General features: G+C 40.9%; 4 protein-coding genes across 5 annotated transcripts; 2 read left to right on the forward strand and 2 right to left on the reverse strand.

Annotated features, from left to right (window-relative positions):
- Positions 1–1,013: 1,013 nt before the first annotated feature.
- Rps11 (ribosomal protein S11) lies at positions 1,014–2,403 on the forward strand. Its single transcript, XM_076377557.1, has 5 exons — positions 1,014–1,070; positions 1,342–1,467; positions 1,543–1,748; positions 1,941–2,081; positions 2,274–2,403. The coding sequence occupies exons 1-4, from the start codon at positions 1,059–1,061 to the stop codon at positions 2,062–2,064; spliced, it is 468 nt and encodes a 155-aa protein (XP_076233672.1). The 5' UTR covers positions 1,014–1,058; the 3' UTR covers positions 2,065–2,081; positions 2,274–2,403.
- A 712-nt stretch (positions 2,404–3,115) lies between these two features.
- Positions 3,116–4,415, reverse strand: LOC143179984 (lysM and putative peptidoglycan-binding domain-containing protein 3). The gene is made up of 3 exons (XM_076379468.1): positions 4,279–4,415; positions 3,835–4,045; positions 3,116–3,764 (listed from the first exon to the last, which is right to left on the reverse strand). The coding sequence occupies exons 2-3, from the start codon at positions 4,039–4,041 to the stop codon at positions 3,234–3,236; spliced, it is 738 nt and encodes a 245-aa protein (XP_076235583.1). The 5' UTR covers positions 4,042–4,045; positions 4,279–4,415; the 3' UTR covers positions 3,116–3,233.
- On the forward strand, positions 4,413–5,327 carry LOC143179985 (cytochrome c oxidase assembly factor 5). Its single transcript, XM_076379469.1, has 3 exons — positions 4,413–4,657; positions 4,826–4,927; positions 4,993–5,327. The coding sequence occupies exons 1-3, from the start codon at positions 4,550–4,552 to the stop codon at positions 5,032–5,034; spliced, it is 252 nt and encodes an 83-aa protein (XP_076235584.1). The 5' UTR covers positions 4,413–4,549; the 3' UTR covers positions 5,035–5,327.
- Positions 5,328–6,329: 1,002 nt separating this feature from the next.
- Positions 6,330–13,373, reverse strand: LOC143179983 (uncharacterized). 2 transcript variants are annotated; one of them, XM_076379467.1, is made up of 5 exons: positions 12,876–13,373; positions 9,717–9,878; positions 8,495–8,732; positions 7,998–8,291; positions 6,330–7,553 (listed from the first exon to the last, which is right to left on the reverse strand). In XM_076379467.1, exons 1-5 carry the CDS (start codon positions 13,371–13,373, stop codon positions 7,339–7,341), a joined length of 1,407 nt encoding a protein of 468 aa, XP_076235582.1. In that variant the 3' UTR covers positions 6,330–7,338. The 2 variants fall into 2 exon arrangements, with proteins under 2 accessions (XP_076235582.1, XP_076235581.1); XM_076379466.1 differs by having other exon boundaries at positions 8,495–8,753.
- Between the last annotated feature and the right edge of the window lie 2 nt (positions 13,374–13,375).

Here is a 13,375-nt window from a genome sequence, read left to right on the forward strand (position 1 = left end):
TAATAATTACCCGGTAATTGGCTCCAAGAATCTCGTATCACTTAATGGCTAAAGAAACGAACGAAGAAAGCGACGCGCCTGTTCGTGGCTGGGCAAGCGCGTATTCATTAAGCGGAATCGTTAATAAAATCACGATAGTCTTTCACGATTTCGAAACGTTTTAATTTCGAAGGACTGCGCGAAGTTCGCTTAGGTTCTTTTTTAAACGGTGTGCTGCTGCCATCTCGCGAGGTGAAAGTTAGACCACAGGCGAGTATACAGGATAGACTGATCATTTAATGGGCTTTCATGTCTCATGTTCTGAAATACCGACTTCTCAGAAAATCCCTGGTTTTCGAGCGCTCTCTGCAATTTTTTTCGTGTGGATGTAGCAAACGCAGTCTTTTCATTACTGACGCTAGTAATGCTCGCAAACGAGAAAATATTCCTACCATATTACCCAATACACAAGAAGTTCTACTAAACAATCCTCCTTATTCATCCCTATAATTTCAAGTTATAATCGAAAATGCTAATTACAGAAAGTATATTGTTGCGTAAAACTTATAGAATATAAGTTTTACTTATAAGAATATAAATCGTAATACGATTTACGATGCAAATAATACAAAAATTGTAAAAAAATACATGCATCTGATCTATAATAAGGGAATATGACTTACGGTTTTCTAAGATATTTAAACGTTTCTGTGTCCGTAATATCAGAATATAATCTCTCTCCATAACCATCTTGCGAAACCCAGATTGAGATGTTCATTAACGTTCATACAAATCCAATTATCCCTGATCCATATACAACTATAAAAAATAGAACGAATTAATTAAAAAAATAATGTATAAACTACTTATATCATACAAGGAATAATAATATTTTTACCATATCTTTAGAGTGTCCAAAAACGCGACCGTATGACAAACAGCTTCGTAACTACCGCTCTTAAACACCGCTGAGTGGCGCTGCGTCTGGTATGCTCTTTTGGTTGGTAATACTGATGCTTTAATTCAGGCCGTGACGTTGGTCAAACTTCCGGTTGTGATCGCTCTTTCAATACGGCAAGATGGCTGATCAGGTACGTTTTCGGTGCTATCAGTATAAATATGTACAATTTGTTACGTTTAACTGCGTTATATAGTTAACCTGAGCATCGTCTATAATTATAATGTGACGCTTAATAATTGAGAAAATAATCAATTACTTTATAACATTATGGACAGGTTATATTCCATAGTGTTGACTCAGCACGTGGTTAAACCCGAGTAACAACTAATACTTATATTTACTAAGTACGATACGTTTCTGAAAATAATGTCTCGCACGGAAATGTTTGGTTTTGTTTACAGACTGAGCGTGCGTTTCAAAAACAACCCACGATCTTTCTTAACCGCAAGAAAGGTCTGGGCCCCAAACGAAGGAAGCCTATGAGATACAGCCGCAATGTCGGTCTTGGATTCAAAACACCTCGTGAAGTTCGCACTTTCTTACTTATGTGCAAATAATTTGAAAAAATATATGATTTGTAATTCAACTCTTCTAATTTTTAGGCTTTGGAAGGAACGTACATTGACAAAAAATGTCCATTCACTGGCAACATTTCTATCAGAGGACGCATTCTTACTGGTGTTGTGCAGAAGATGAAAATGCAACGAACAATTGTTATACGAAGGGATTATTTGCATTATATTAGAAAATATAATCGGTTTGAAAAACGGCATCGAAATATGAGTGTCCATCTAAGTCCTTGCTTTAGGTTAGTATTTAAAATTGTTTTACATAGTTTATAATTATTGATGATAATTATTGATGATATTGACGACGGTCTTCTGAAAAACTAATTGAAGTCATTTATTCGTCTTCTGAATGAAAATTTGAACATAATATTAATTCTGCAATGAGAAAACTGGTTAACTACTCTTAATTTTTTTACCATTGTTCGTTACAGGGATGTTGAGATTGGTGATGTGGTAACTATTGGAGAATGTAGACCACTCAGTAAAACAGTAAGATTCAATGTTTTAAAGGTGTCAAAGGGAACTGGATCAAAAAAGAGCTTCAAGAAGTTTTAACAAGCAACAAGCTATGGGTCAGTATCATGGAAAAAATAGCACAAAATCACAAAAATGTTTATATATTGCAAATGATGAAACTTAACGACGGTCTTCTGAAATATTTAGAGTGAACGATATTATCGTATTCTGAACGCGATCGATGTTTCTTCTAAATGTATTCATTAAATTAAAACTCGGAATTTCATTTATTTTCTAATTTATTGCAGGTAAATTTGGTATTCAATTAAAAAGTATGAAATACTGAATTGACATAAGTTACAAACAACATGAATTACCATCTTCATTTGTAACATACAACATGTAAAAATAAATAAAATGACAAAAAACGTTTCTATATATAGTTTCGTGTTTGATATTGCAATATCCTTGTCCTATCATTTTGTATAAATAATAAGTAAATATTAAAAGGTTTATTAAGTTAAGCATAACTTAGTGTTAAAAAATATATTTTTATAGATTTCAACAAGGAAAATAATTACTTTATCAAAAGCATATTTTATATAATTTTAAAGACTTCAATAAAACACTTATTGTCTCAGTTAAACTATAAAATACAACCATAAAGGAATATCCTTTTAGATTCGATGTTTCGTCGCATGCTTAAAGCAGTAACAGTATTATGATAATATAAAATATAAATTCATCACAAGCATTATAATATCGATGTACCTATCATTAGTATTATATATTATTATATATAAGAGAGCGATTAGGAATCGCTTGATATCACGTACGATTATAAAATTCTATTCTTAGGACTAGGAAACGAATATGTATATCTCTTAATGTGTCTGTACAAAATCCTTACAAGTAACTCAACTGCCAATGGGCACATCTTTGGCAATCTCCGCTTTACGTGCATAATAATTATGTAACTTTCAGTACAATTAAACTGAAGTTCAGTAGTATAATTTTACATATGCATTTGCAAGTTCTGTATATAACACTAGTTCGTTTATCAAAGAAATAATCACAAAGGCACTTTAATTTATGTATTGTACATTTAACATTAATTAATCTTTGCACTTTTGTAGTATTTAGTAAAAAATTGAAATATAAGAAAATATTTTTATATGTTTCATTAATAATCTTTTTAATACCAATACCAATAATGTAATGGCAAGTAGACAGAGATTCTTTACTCCTTTTTGTTTTTTTAAATAATTCTAATGATTAGTACTTGAATGATTTTTAAATGAAAATTCTGCTATATAAAGTATGTATATAATTGGACCTGCAAAACCTAACAAAAGGGAAAATCCAAGGAGTTGTGTCCAAGATAATCCACAGTCATCACCCGAACATTTAAATGTATCTGTTAAATGAGCACTGTTTGAGTTACTCTCCGTTGATGTAAGCAACAGATCACCTTCTGAATTAGGCAATTCTAAGAAATTACTACTGTTATATGAAGACAGAGGTTCACATACTGAATTTAATATGATCGCATTAATCTCTGCCTTTGGCAATTCTGTTACAATTGGATTTTTCATTATGTCTAACAATGGATCTTTTTGTATACTGGATGCCTCTTCATTAGTAGCTGGTATACTTACTTCACTTTGACTTTGTCCACTTTGTATCTGTTCTAAAGTTTCAGTTAGCAAAGAGAATGGTTGAACAGGTACTTTTATAAAACGTCTGGCATGTATTTCATTTTCTTTGTGAATTTTATTGATTCTCTTTAACTCTGATATCTAAAAACAGGAAGCATTGTTCATATCCATTGCAATTTATTCTTAATCTTATCTTCTTTTTTATTATTACCGTGCATCTGTACCGCAGTGCCAAGGCTTGCAAGGTATCCTCCGATTTGAGTGGAACATTTATCACCTCCACCTTACGTGGCAGTGATGCAGTCTTTGTACGTGGTTGTAGAGGGATGTTATCCTCACCTCCACTGTTCTCATCATCAGAGTATAACAAAACATAGTGTGGGGAACCTTCCCTCTGATTTCCACGTTGATAAACCATTTGTCTAGAACAAATTACCATAAATGTATTCATATATCATACACTTTAACTCATCTTTCAAAAGTATAACAGCACAATAATGTAATAAACTATGATCATATTCCACTGAAGACTAATCGCACTACTTGAAATAAAAAATTAACACGAATTATCAATTTCTTCAAATAATTCCACGTATGACATTGATTACGTGATCTGTCAAACGTCATTATAAGAATAATGAAAACTATCAATTACCTCGTACTTCGTCGTTCGTAAATCTTCTTTATTAATTTTTATCCCTTGTCATGCGTAATCACTTGAGAATAAATGACATCTCAGGATAAAATTAATTAAATATTGCGTATATTGTATATGAGACACAAGCTTTTTTCACTAACCATATGTATTGTGTCTATGTATTGTCGTGACAACGCGAGGTTAAGTTCACACTGCGAGTAGTAGGAGAAACTAGACTACGTTCTGAAAAATTTGTGTGAAAAAGTTTCCGATTGAATTGTCTGTCAAAATGATGCGCTATTCAGAAGAAGGTGAAACATTGAAAGACAAATCTAAATGCGCTAGTCTTCGAGCGAACTTAAAAATGTGCCTGCTACAAAGCAACTGTTGTAAAATTGTAAGTGATTATACCACACTCTTGCCACGTTATATCGCGATGTTTATAAATTCTCCCTAAACGTGATATACCATCTTTTATCGTTGTTTATATATATTGATATATCTTTGAATGGGCCCCTTTGATACGATGAATTCCATCGGTGATAACATGGTTATTTTGTTTCAGCAAAAGCTGACACCCAGAGAGTGCCTTAAGAAACGAGATGGAACTGTACCCGATGAGTGTTATGCATTACGTCAATCGTTTTATGAATGCAAGCATTCAATTGTAAGTATCATTTAATATAAATACATGAGCTTAATTATTCATCTATGCAACAACTACTGTTCCAGATTGATGCAAGACGAAGATTCAGAGGTCCCAAGGGCTACTAATGTTGTTTCAATCATCTAATTTTGTGTAAAATATTTCATTTAAGTCCTCTCTTATACACTGTATAGTGATCTCGGTTTCATCTGCCTTGTAAATAGAATTGCTCTTTAAAAATTAAATATGGAAAGTCATTGTTTCGTTACCCCATTAGAACGTGTGTAAGTGAAGGGTCTTCAGATTTTCTTAAAAAAGAAAGCACAATTCGGGTGACGTGATATTAGAAGTGATTTATTATTACTTAATCATATTCGTTGTACATATTATAATAAATCTATCATAATTGCGAAGTATCAATGTATCATACAATCGTGTCTTATCAGATGATACAACAGGATCCGTGATTGGATCTGGCGAGTAATTAATAACCCGATCGCAAAGTTACCCTGAAGAGGCGTACTCCTACGTGGAGCAAAAAAGTATTTTTCGTAAACAAACTTGTGCAGGCAAAGAATCGTTTAAGTTTGGCGCTTCTCCATGGACAGACCAATCACACTCATGTAATCTGAGTCACGCAGTTACGCGCAATTTCCGATGCGCTGAACCGCACACAGATGCGTGCGTCGCGTTCGCTTCGACACACGTGTGGGATCACAGTAAAATCGCGAGTTTTATTATTTCCTCCCGTCTTATACTTAAGAGCGTCTTGTTCCACGTTTTGTTTCAGCGAGTTACGAACTGACGTATCTGTAAGTATACGTCTTTTTATGGTTCCTTAAAAATCTATCATTACTGATCGCGCCTGCGCAATCATCCTAGCTATTGTCTGTATGCAACAAGCGTATATTGACTATACGTTTTAAACAGTTTTCGTGATTTTCATCTTTTTTTTCTTTGTACTACAATGCCAATTCACGCTACTCGTTCTTTTTCTCTAAGATTTCTACGGGCTTTCTAGAAGAAAAATTTGATTAAGCCTGCCCTGCATATTCCGACGGATCTATATGCTCCCAGGAAAAAGGCGGGAGACTTATTCGCTCCCTCTCGGCTCAACAATGTACAAGGTATGAATTCAAGAATTAAATAGCGATCGAGTCGATTCCCTTCTCTTTAATTATTGTGCGCCTTTCGAATTCTCAACGAATGAAGTCTAACACCACCTCTCATTACAATTCAATTAACCTCTCCTATCCTAAACGTGTCGCTATTTAAATTTCGAAGTCACAATTCGTTCGTTACAATTAGCATAATCGCTGTAGCTCTCAATCAAATCCCGCGAGTATCGATAATCCAAGTTAAGAGGATATGTAATATCAAATGTGTGAATGTAATTGATAAAAGATTACAGCGCTTCCGCGAGGCTCCTCAGTAGCCTCTGGAACCGTTCGCTTCCGGTTCCGCCTAAATGGATCTCGGAGAATAGCATTCCCAAGTGGTGTTCCATCGCTTCCTTCGTTGTGTGATATATACGGTAGTCGTTCGAATATCACAGTTTATCGAGTATATGATATGTAGTTAGTGATTTAATCGATAGTCGTCCGACAGTAGTAATAAAAGTCGTTTCGCGTGTCTATGTACATGCAGGGATACGAGTCGTCTCTCGGTTAGCGAGGACGCGTTTACGTTATCGCTTAAACTTCGGGTGTAATATGTAAAGTCGAAAAATACAAACTGGCCAGAGGCGCGCGGTAGCTAGTCGCGGGTGTGCAGCCCGAAGCGTACAGATTTTTCCGCGAGATTTCCCTAAAGCGTATACGAAAAAGATGATTTCATTACTCGTGTCCGTAACAGGAATCACAGTGGCTCCTTCGACTTCCGGTGGGCATCGAAGCCCTGCAGGGCCCGTTTCGCGAAATAGCACGGACACGTAGCGACTTCGGCAGCACGGGGGCTCGATAAAGTCGTGAACAGCGTGTTATGACACGTGAACTCGTAACACCGCGACATTGCGCGACATTACACGGCGGGTGTAAGAAAATACGTGACTTTATAAAACCAGAAATGATAAGACCTCGTGTCCGTGCAGACCGCCGTTCGCCTGGCAATATCGCTGGCTATCTTTACGACTGAGCGAAACGAGCCCTGAAAAAGGTTCTTTTCTTCCGCGTAATGTCTTTTTCTTGCGTATTCCAGTGGTGAACGCGGCCTTTCTAGGATATTACGATACTGTTAGATTCTTATTGACTAGAATATTGCGTATTAGTCGACGACTATGTAGTCGCTGTGTACATGGTCGTGGTTGTTTTTTCGACGTGAGCAAATGACCATTCTCCTCAGACGAAATTCATTCCTCGGTAAAAACTTCAAAGGGTGGCCCTGTCTTGTCGCTGTCGGGCCTCGCTAACGCGTCGTCAGCGTTTCTTGAGAAATCAGAAACACACCGAGGGTCGGTAGAGACCAGTGTATCCGCATAATCGAGCACGCAATGCTGGCAATAGTATGGCCGCCGCGGATAGATTGTCTTGCAGCTGCGAGCACTCGCAGATCAGTAGGTACATCTTGTCGCCCTGGGACATGGATTTGTGCAGCGTGATGCGTCTCAGGCCAACCGATTTCGGCAGATATCGGTATATCATGCGAGCACCTGCAAAACAAATCGATTCAATCTCTTATCGAGTGTCCTTACAGCTATTGAGAATTGAATATTGCTCTTTGATAGCTGGCTTTGCCGAGTTTATGCATTCGGGTTGACCTCTTTTCTTTACGAGTGGATTTACGTCAAAGCAATTTATATTCGAGGCGGATTAACAACTGAACGTTAAAAGGGGTTTAAGATAGTAAGATATCAAGCAGAAAGATGCATCAGGGAGGCTTTAAAGACAGTACAAGATTAATTTTTTTCAAATTAGTCACTCTACTACATTCCCAAATTAATAAGCAAATTACTGATCTCTCCTCTTTAACCTTCTCAGAAAAAAGGTGTGTCCAGTGACCTGGAAGCACCTTGGTTGCCTTCGCTCATCAATCTTTCTCCTTAATACCTCATTGTTCCCCTAGCATTAGCCCGAAAAGAAGTTGAATAGAGTACCGGTCCAATAAAGCCAGTTCTGTTCGAACTTGAGGCCATCATCACCCTCGAACACCTTGAAGATGGAAACGATATAGCCGGTGGACGGAATCGGTGGTCTGACACCAGGTGGTTCCAGAGGTGGCCTGGCTATAGTTGCTACCTCGTTGAACAGGTCGAGAGTGTGGCTGGCCGCGTATCGAAGGTCACGGGGGTCGAACTTCCTCAGGGCTGCGCATTGAACTTCGTTGTAAAAGTCCACGGGGTCCGTGTTCTGCTTGTTTATAAGGTAGTAGGCGATGAATGGGAAGTCCGCTGAAATTTGATGGTAAAAGGTGCACGATTAATCATTCCGTGCAATTCACAGCTACTGCTTTTCATAACTATTAGACTCTCGTCTTCTTAGCGAAACATCGACCCTAATTTATTACAAGCTTTATGAGCTTTAAAGCTGGCTCTGTCATCCCAAGTCTTCTTGAATCCTATTATTACTAATTTATTACGAGAAGACGAATTACCATTCTTTTCCATATTCGTGAGCAGAATGCTCTGAGAGGCGGATGGAGCTATTTCGGCTACCAATTCGGCCGCCGTGTCTCGTTGCAAAACCAGCGGACGGGAAACGGGTGATTCGACCAGAGGATCCAGCGCCTCGAGAGGCGTCATGAAATGGGCGAGGACACATTGTTTCGGATCCTCGACTTCTAGCACAGACAGAGGACTTCCTGGCCGCTTTTTGTCTGCAATGGGCGCGTGCTGGAATGAGTCGAAATAAAGCTGTTGGTTAAAAAGAAAAGAGACGATTAATTGATTGCTAACTCGACCCTCTGCTTTCGTTTGCTTTATTATTCATCAAGGATAGGCCTGGGAACCGCTGTCAATATTGGGAGTTCACCGTTAATTAAAGTTTGGACCGTTACTCGATACGCAGGCTGATTCGTTTAACTTCGTCGATTGAAGGCAAAATAAATACAGAAAATGCAGCTTTCAGGGAAAGAAAATTTATCAAGCTTCCCTTAAAGTTATTGCGCAGAGAAACTATGTTCGTCATTCACGTTATGCTAGTACGTCATTCATCGGTATCGTTTGTTGTGCTTCGCTACGGTGGCTACGCTTTTGTCTATTTTTAAGCATTTGAGGCCGGGCCAGCAAGGTCGACGTTGGTCGCGGTTACCGGGTCTCTAAGGCCAATAACTCGAGTATTCTGGTTTTAGCAGGTGCACTCCCGATTAACGTAGCTTCGTCTCCCTCGCTCTCAAAATTCATCCAATGAAAACATAGGTGATCGTCGGAGTAACGATGAGATTATTCCACGCAATACATCATTACCGCAAACATCGTTTCCCGATATGGCGTACTATTCCACTCTTGATCGCGATGAAAAACGACTGAAATTCGTCCAACAATTGATGGGAAAGTTTCTAAAGTTATAGGGACGTGGATCGTAAAACCCACATGTATTCCAGGATGCGAAAGGCATGTTTGCGAAGCTGGCTATTAAATGGCCGTAAGGAGCAAGCGAAATCACTATTTATTTCTCTCGAACCAATGATGTAGCGATGCTTTCTTTAGTCTACACTGAGAGATGGAACCTGCACGCGACACTATTACTGACGTCTCTCTCTCTAAACTGGGAATGAGTAATGAAACGCTGCGGTATTGAGAAATCGTCTAGAAAAATAGATTTTGTAGCAGAATTTGTCAGATGAACTGAATCTGTAGAAAATTCGTGACACTTACCGGAACTCCCGCAGGTAAGAAGCGTTCGAGAGACGCAAGAGGAATGATGAAACAATCTCGGTCCAAAGTGGCCAAAGAGATTGGTTCACCACGTGGAGGACTGTTTCCGGAAACCACGAGGGGCGTGTATGCACCGGATGCTCGATTGCCGCTGAAGGAGACCTATAAACACCATACAGTTTCTATAAATTAACACTGATAGACTAACAGACTCGATTTTCTCTCTGTTCTTAAAACAGAATATTTTACAATATTCTTCATGTAAAAATCCTCTAGCTCCTACACATTTCTCGAACATTTCAAATCAAGACGTGAAGCAATTCCTTCCACTTATACTCCGAAGAACACCTGATCAATGAGAAATGATCTGCTTGGTCAGCCAAACCCAGTAATCCTCCAGTAACTGAAACTATTGCCTGTGACCATTGATCCATTTGACGAACCGAAGCACCGCAGGCTGAAACACGTCTGTCGAGCCACTGTACTTGCCTACTGCTGATCGTAAACAGGGACGTTGCAGCACGGTCCCGTTTCCTCTTCTGTTTACCGTCGTTTCCTCCGTCGAACCTTGGCCGTGTCTGTTGCATTTTTAACAGCCGTGTATCCGCCGAATGGCACCCCCGAGTAACAAGTGAATTTTAAAGTCGACGCTGTCGTCCCGTGATCTAGGTTAACGCGGTTCCTTTCATTGTTGCAGCTTCAAGGGTGTTCCGAGGGTAGCGTGTCGTGATTTATGGCGACATGCGAATGCCTGTAACCGTTCTCTTGACATTTTGGTCCGGGCTGCACGATACAGCGTGACATTCTAGACGCCGCGCCGCGTCGTTCATGTGGCAAGCTTTTGGCTGTTACGGCTAGAGGTAAATGTGGAAAAAAACTAGGGGCAAAAAGACGTCGTGTCCTATTTGACGGCAATCTCAACTTAGAGTTGACTTTTTGAAAGGCGCGTCTATTTTTGAAAAGTACTGTTGTGTGTGACGGGTTGCATACTGCGTTCTTTTTCGCTCCTCGTTTCGAGCACTTTTGCATTCGTTTGTAAAGTAATTGTATGGTGAAACGCATCTTCCATACAAATTTTAAAAGGTTTAACAAATAATCCTTTTCCGGTGCATCCTGTGTTGATGCAAATTGCACTGCAACCGCTGGCCATAGTTTGCCCTTGGCGCTCGTAATGTGTGCGGACGCAGCTGTCGCATTAGCAGTAGGAATTGTCTGATTATAAAACTTTTAATTGCATGCAGATATCGAATGAATAAATATGAACCTCTGAATTATCGTACAGAAAATTTCCAAATATCGATAGGAAGCACGATTTCCAAAACATGAGGTGTTCCGCCTCGACGTCCAAAATAATTTCCATTCTAATGTCGTCTCCCCTTCTCATACTTTTCAGGATATCCTTTCGTTCCCCGTTCGCTATGCGAGCACGTTTCGTACGAGGGAAAAGAGACGTCGTCGTTCCTCACATATTTACATTCAGAGGGGAACCGGAAAGAGACGAAATGCAACACAGCCTCTATTCCTGCATGTCCTAACCTCCGTACTCGATCCTGCCGAAGCTGCTGTAAAAGTCGAGCTGACAGATGGTGAGTCGCTTTACGTTCTACGGTTAGGAGAACCTTTATCCGACAATTTCTAAATTCGCCCGAGTACGGCCGTAAAAGTTTAACACTGTTGCTCCGCGGGAATGTGCTGTGCATCGATGCTTCTCGCCCAATGCAGTTTGCTGTAATATGCGCTCTGGTGGAATAGGGTTTTTATTTCCGCCATAAATATCGGGGAAGACTTTATCACCATGTGATTACATTAGGTGGTAAATTGACCTGAAATAACATTCAGTTTTTGATTCTTTTATATGTAGCAGGTACCCCAAGCCATAAGGACTATTCTCCGTTAATTTCTTTATACTAAAAGAGAGTCTCCCAGGGTAATGTAACCATTACCAAATTTTGGCAAAGACAAGTTTTCCGATTAAAGTAAGAAGTGACTCGGTCCAAGTCAATGACCAAGGTAGCTGGTCGCCAGGTTGTTTCGGATGATCTACTCGGTCGTAGACAGTGCAGCGATCTAGCAAGGAATTTAGGATCAATTGGGGGGTCGGGAATGGGCACAATGAGCAGCGAATATCGAGCATAGTCGGCCGGCTCCCAGGAAATTTATGGCACGTCGCGAGATCCGCCTCGGCGCGCAATAAGATAGCAAGTTTGCGTGCCGGTCAGACTAGCTAGCGTAGGTGTAACTTTATGCGGTCCGTTCCGTGCACGACCACTCGTTTCCTCCATAATTCCGCCCTCCCGCCCGCCAAACTATCCCATGTTCGAAGATACTCGTCCTCCTGGCTACGTGTCCGCCTGTACGTGCATCCTGCCCTTAGGCGTCTACTACTCGCTGAAATATCGTCACGAGTGTCCGGCTGGCCGTGTTTCAGGTAGCCAGCCACTCGTCGATAGCGAGTTGCCTGCTCCCAGGGATGGGTTACAGCGTATAATTTGCCCAACAACTCTGGCTTACTCGCTCGACCTTTGAAAAAAACGAACCTCGTTTCTCCGTGGCCTCCAGCGAGCCACGCTTCCACCACGACAACCGTGCATCGTGTGTCCCTGATTCACCGCCGATATCTTTCCATCGATACGGCGGAAATGAGATTTGTCACGATTCGTGTGCGTTCGTTTTGTAAGGATTCGAGAGTCTCTGCTGAATATTTCACTGTTGAAGAATTGTTTCGATTTGATGAAACGTATCAGCCTTGCGTCGTTGATAGAGAACCTAGGTAACATGGGAGACATCGATCTTCGGACTTCTGACGCTGGGAGTCTAGTAGATGGAGCAGCTGCTGATTAAATTCAGTCCATATTCCTTAACTGACGACACCTGAGTCGAAATATCTGGTTTGAGGGTATGGTCGCATCAGGGTCGTCCGTCTTCTACATTGACCACATGCAGGGAGGAGATTAATTTCGCTCCTTGTCTTAGTAGACGTCTTGTAGACACTACAGGAGTCTAGATATGTATTTAAACAGATGTTTGCTGACGTTGCTGGGATTGTCTCGATGTATCAATTTCCTTAAATTCTAGAATAACTACAGAGGCTGCTACCTCTATCTCTCTCCGCGAAGTCTAATCTCTATCAAACTCAATCCAAGAAATGCATGTACGTACCTGTCGAGAGGCAGTAGGCGTCGGTGGTTCCGAGGGTTCCTTCTGTTGCTGTGCCTGTTTCCTCCTCGCCAAGCTGCCAGTCCCCGAGCCTTGCCCTGGCCCAGTGCCTCCTCCGCCGCCCCACTTGATCACATGAGGCCCAGAGTTCCTCCTGGGTGGCGGACCCAGTCGCTCGGTGGGTTCTTCTGGCGGCGAACCCAAGGCCCCGCCTGACGGTGGCGTGAGGAACAAATGAGTCCTGTACCCATAGCTCTGGTGCTCGTGATCGGCCATCGACGGGAAGTAGCCGAACTCTCTGCTGCGTCTGATCGGTCCACGCGTCGCGACGGCCGACTGGCCGGCGCTGCGCGTCACGCCGAACCGCGTCCCCGTGTACCCCAAAGCACCTGTCCCGTACGTACCGCCGAGGGCCGACCGACCCTCCAAACCACCTCCTCCTCCTCCACCACCACCGACTCCCTTCTCGCCGCTGAAGTTCTTGCGGAACATAAGATTCATGA

Source organism: Calliopsis andreniformis, chromosome 5 (genome assembly GCF_051401765.1).
Source record: "Calliopsis andreniformis isolate RMS-2024a chromosome 5, iyCalAndr_principal, whole genome shotgun sequence".
In the NCBI taxonomy this organism is placed as follows: Eukaryota; Metazoa; Arthropoda; class Insecta; order Hymenoptera; family Andrenidae; genus Calliopsis; species Calliopsis andreniformis.

Coding starts and splice junctions, on each gene's coding strand:
- Rps11 (XM_076377557.1), top strand. Junction 1,468..1,542: donor GATTCAAAACACCTCGTGAA/GTTCGCACTTTC, acceptor TCTAATTTTTAG/GCTTTGGAAGGAACGTACAT. Junction 1,749..1,940: donor CATCTAAGTCCTTGCTTTAG/GTTAGTATTTAA, acceptor TGTTCGTTACAG/GGATGTTGAGATTGGTGATG.
- LOC143179985 (XM_076379469.1), top strand. CDS start 4,550: ATGATGCGCTATTCAGAAGAAGGTGAAACATTGAAAGACAAATCTAAA. Junction 4,658..4,825: donor AAAGCAACTGTTGTAAAATT/GTAAGTGATTAT, acceptor ATTTTGTTTCAG/CAAAAGCTGACACCCAGAGA. Junction 4,928..4,992: donor ATGAATGCAAGCATTCAATT/GTAAGTATCATT, acceptor CTACTGTTCCAG/ATTGATGCAAGACGAAGATT.
- LOC143179984 (XM_076379468.1), bottom strand. CDS start 4,041: ATGGTTTATCAACGTGGAAATCAGAGGGAAGGTTCCCCACACTATGTT. Junction 3,765..3,834: donor CACTGCGGTACAGATGCACG/GTAATAATAAAA, acceptor TCCTGTTTTTAG/ATATCAGAGTTAAAGAGAAT.
- LOC143179983 (XM_076379466.1), bottom strand. CDS start 13,373: ATGAATCTTATGTTCCGCAAGAACTTCAGCGGCGAGAAGGGAGTCGGT. Junction 9,879..12,875: donor CGCCTACTGCCTCTCGACAG/GTACGTACATGC, acceptor TGGTGTTTATAG/GTCTCCTTCAGCGGCAATCG. Junction 8,292..8,494: donor CACGAATATGGAAAAGAATG/GTAATTCGTCTT, acceptor ATCAAATTTCAG/CGGACTTCCCATTCATCGCC.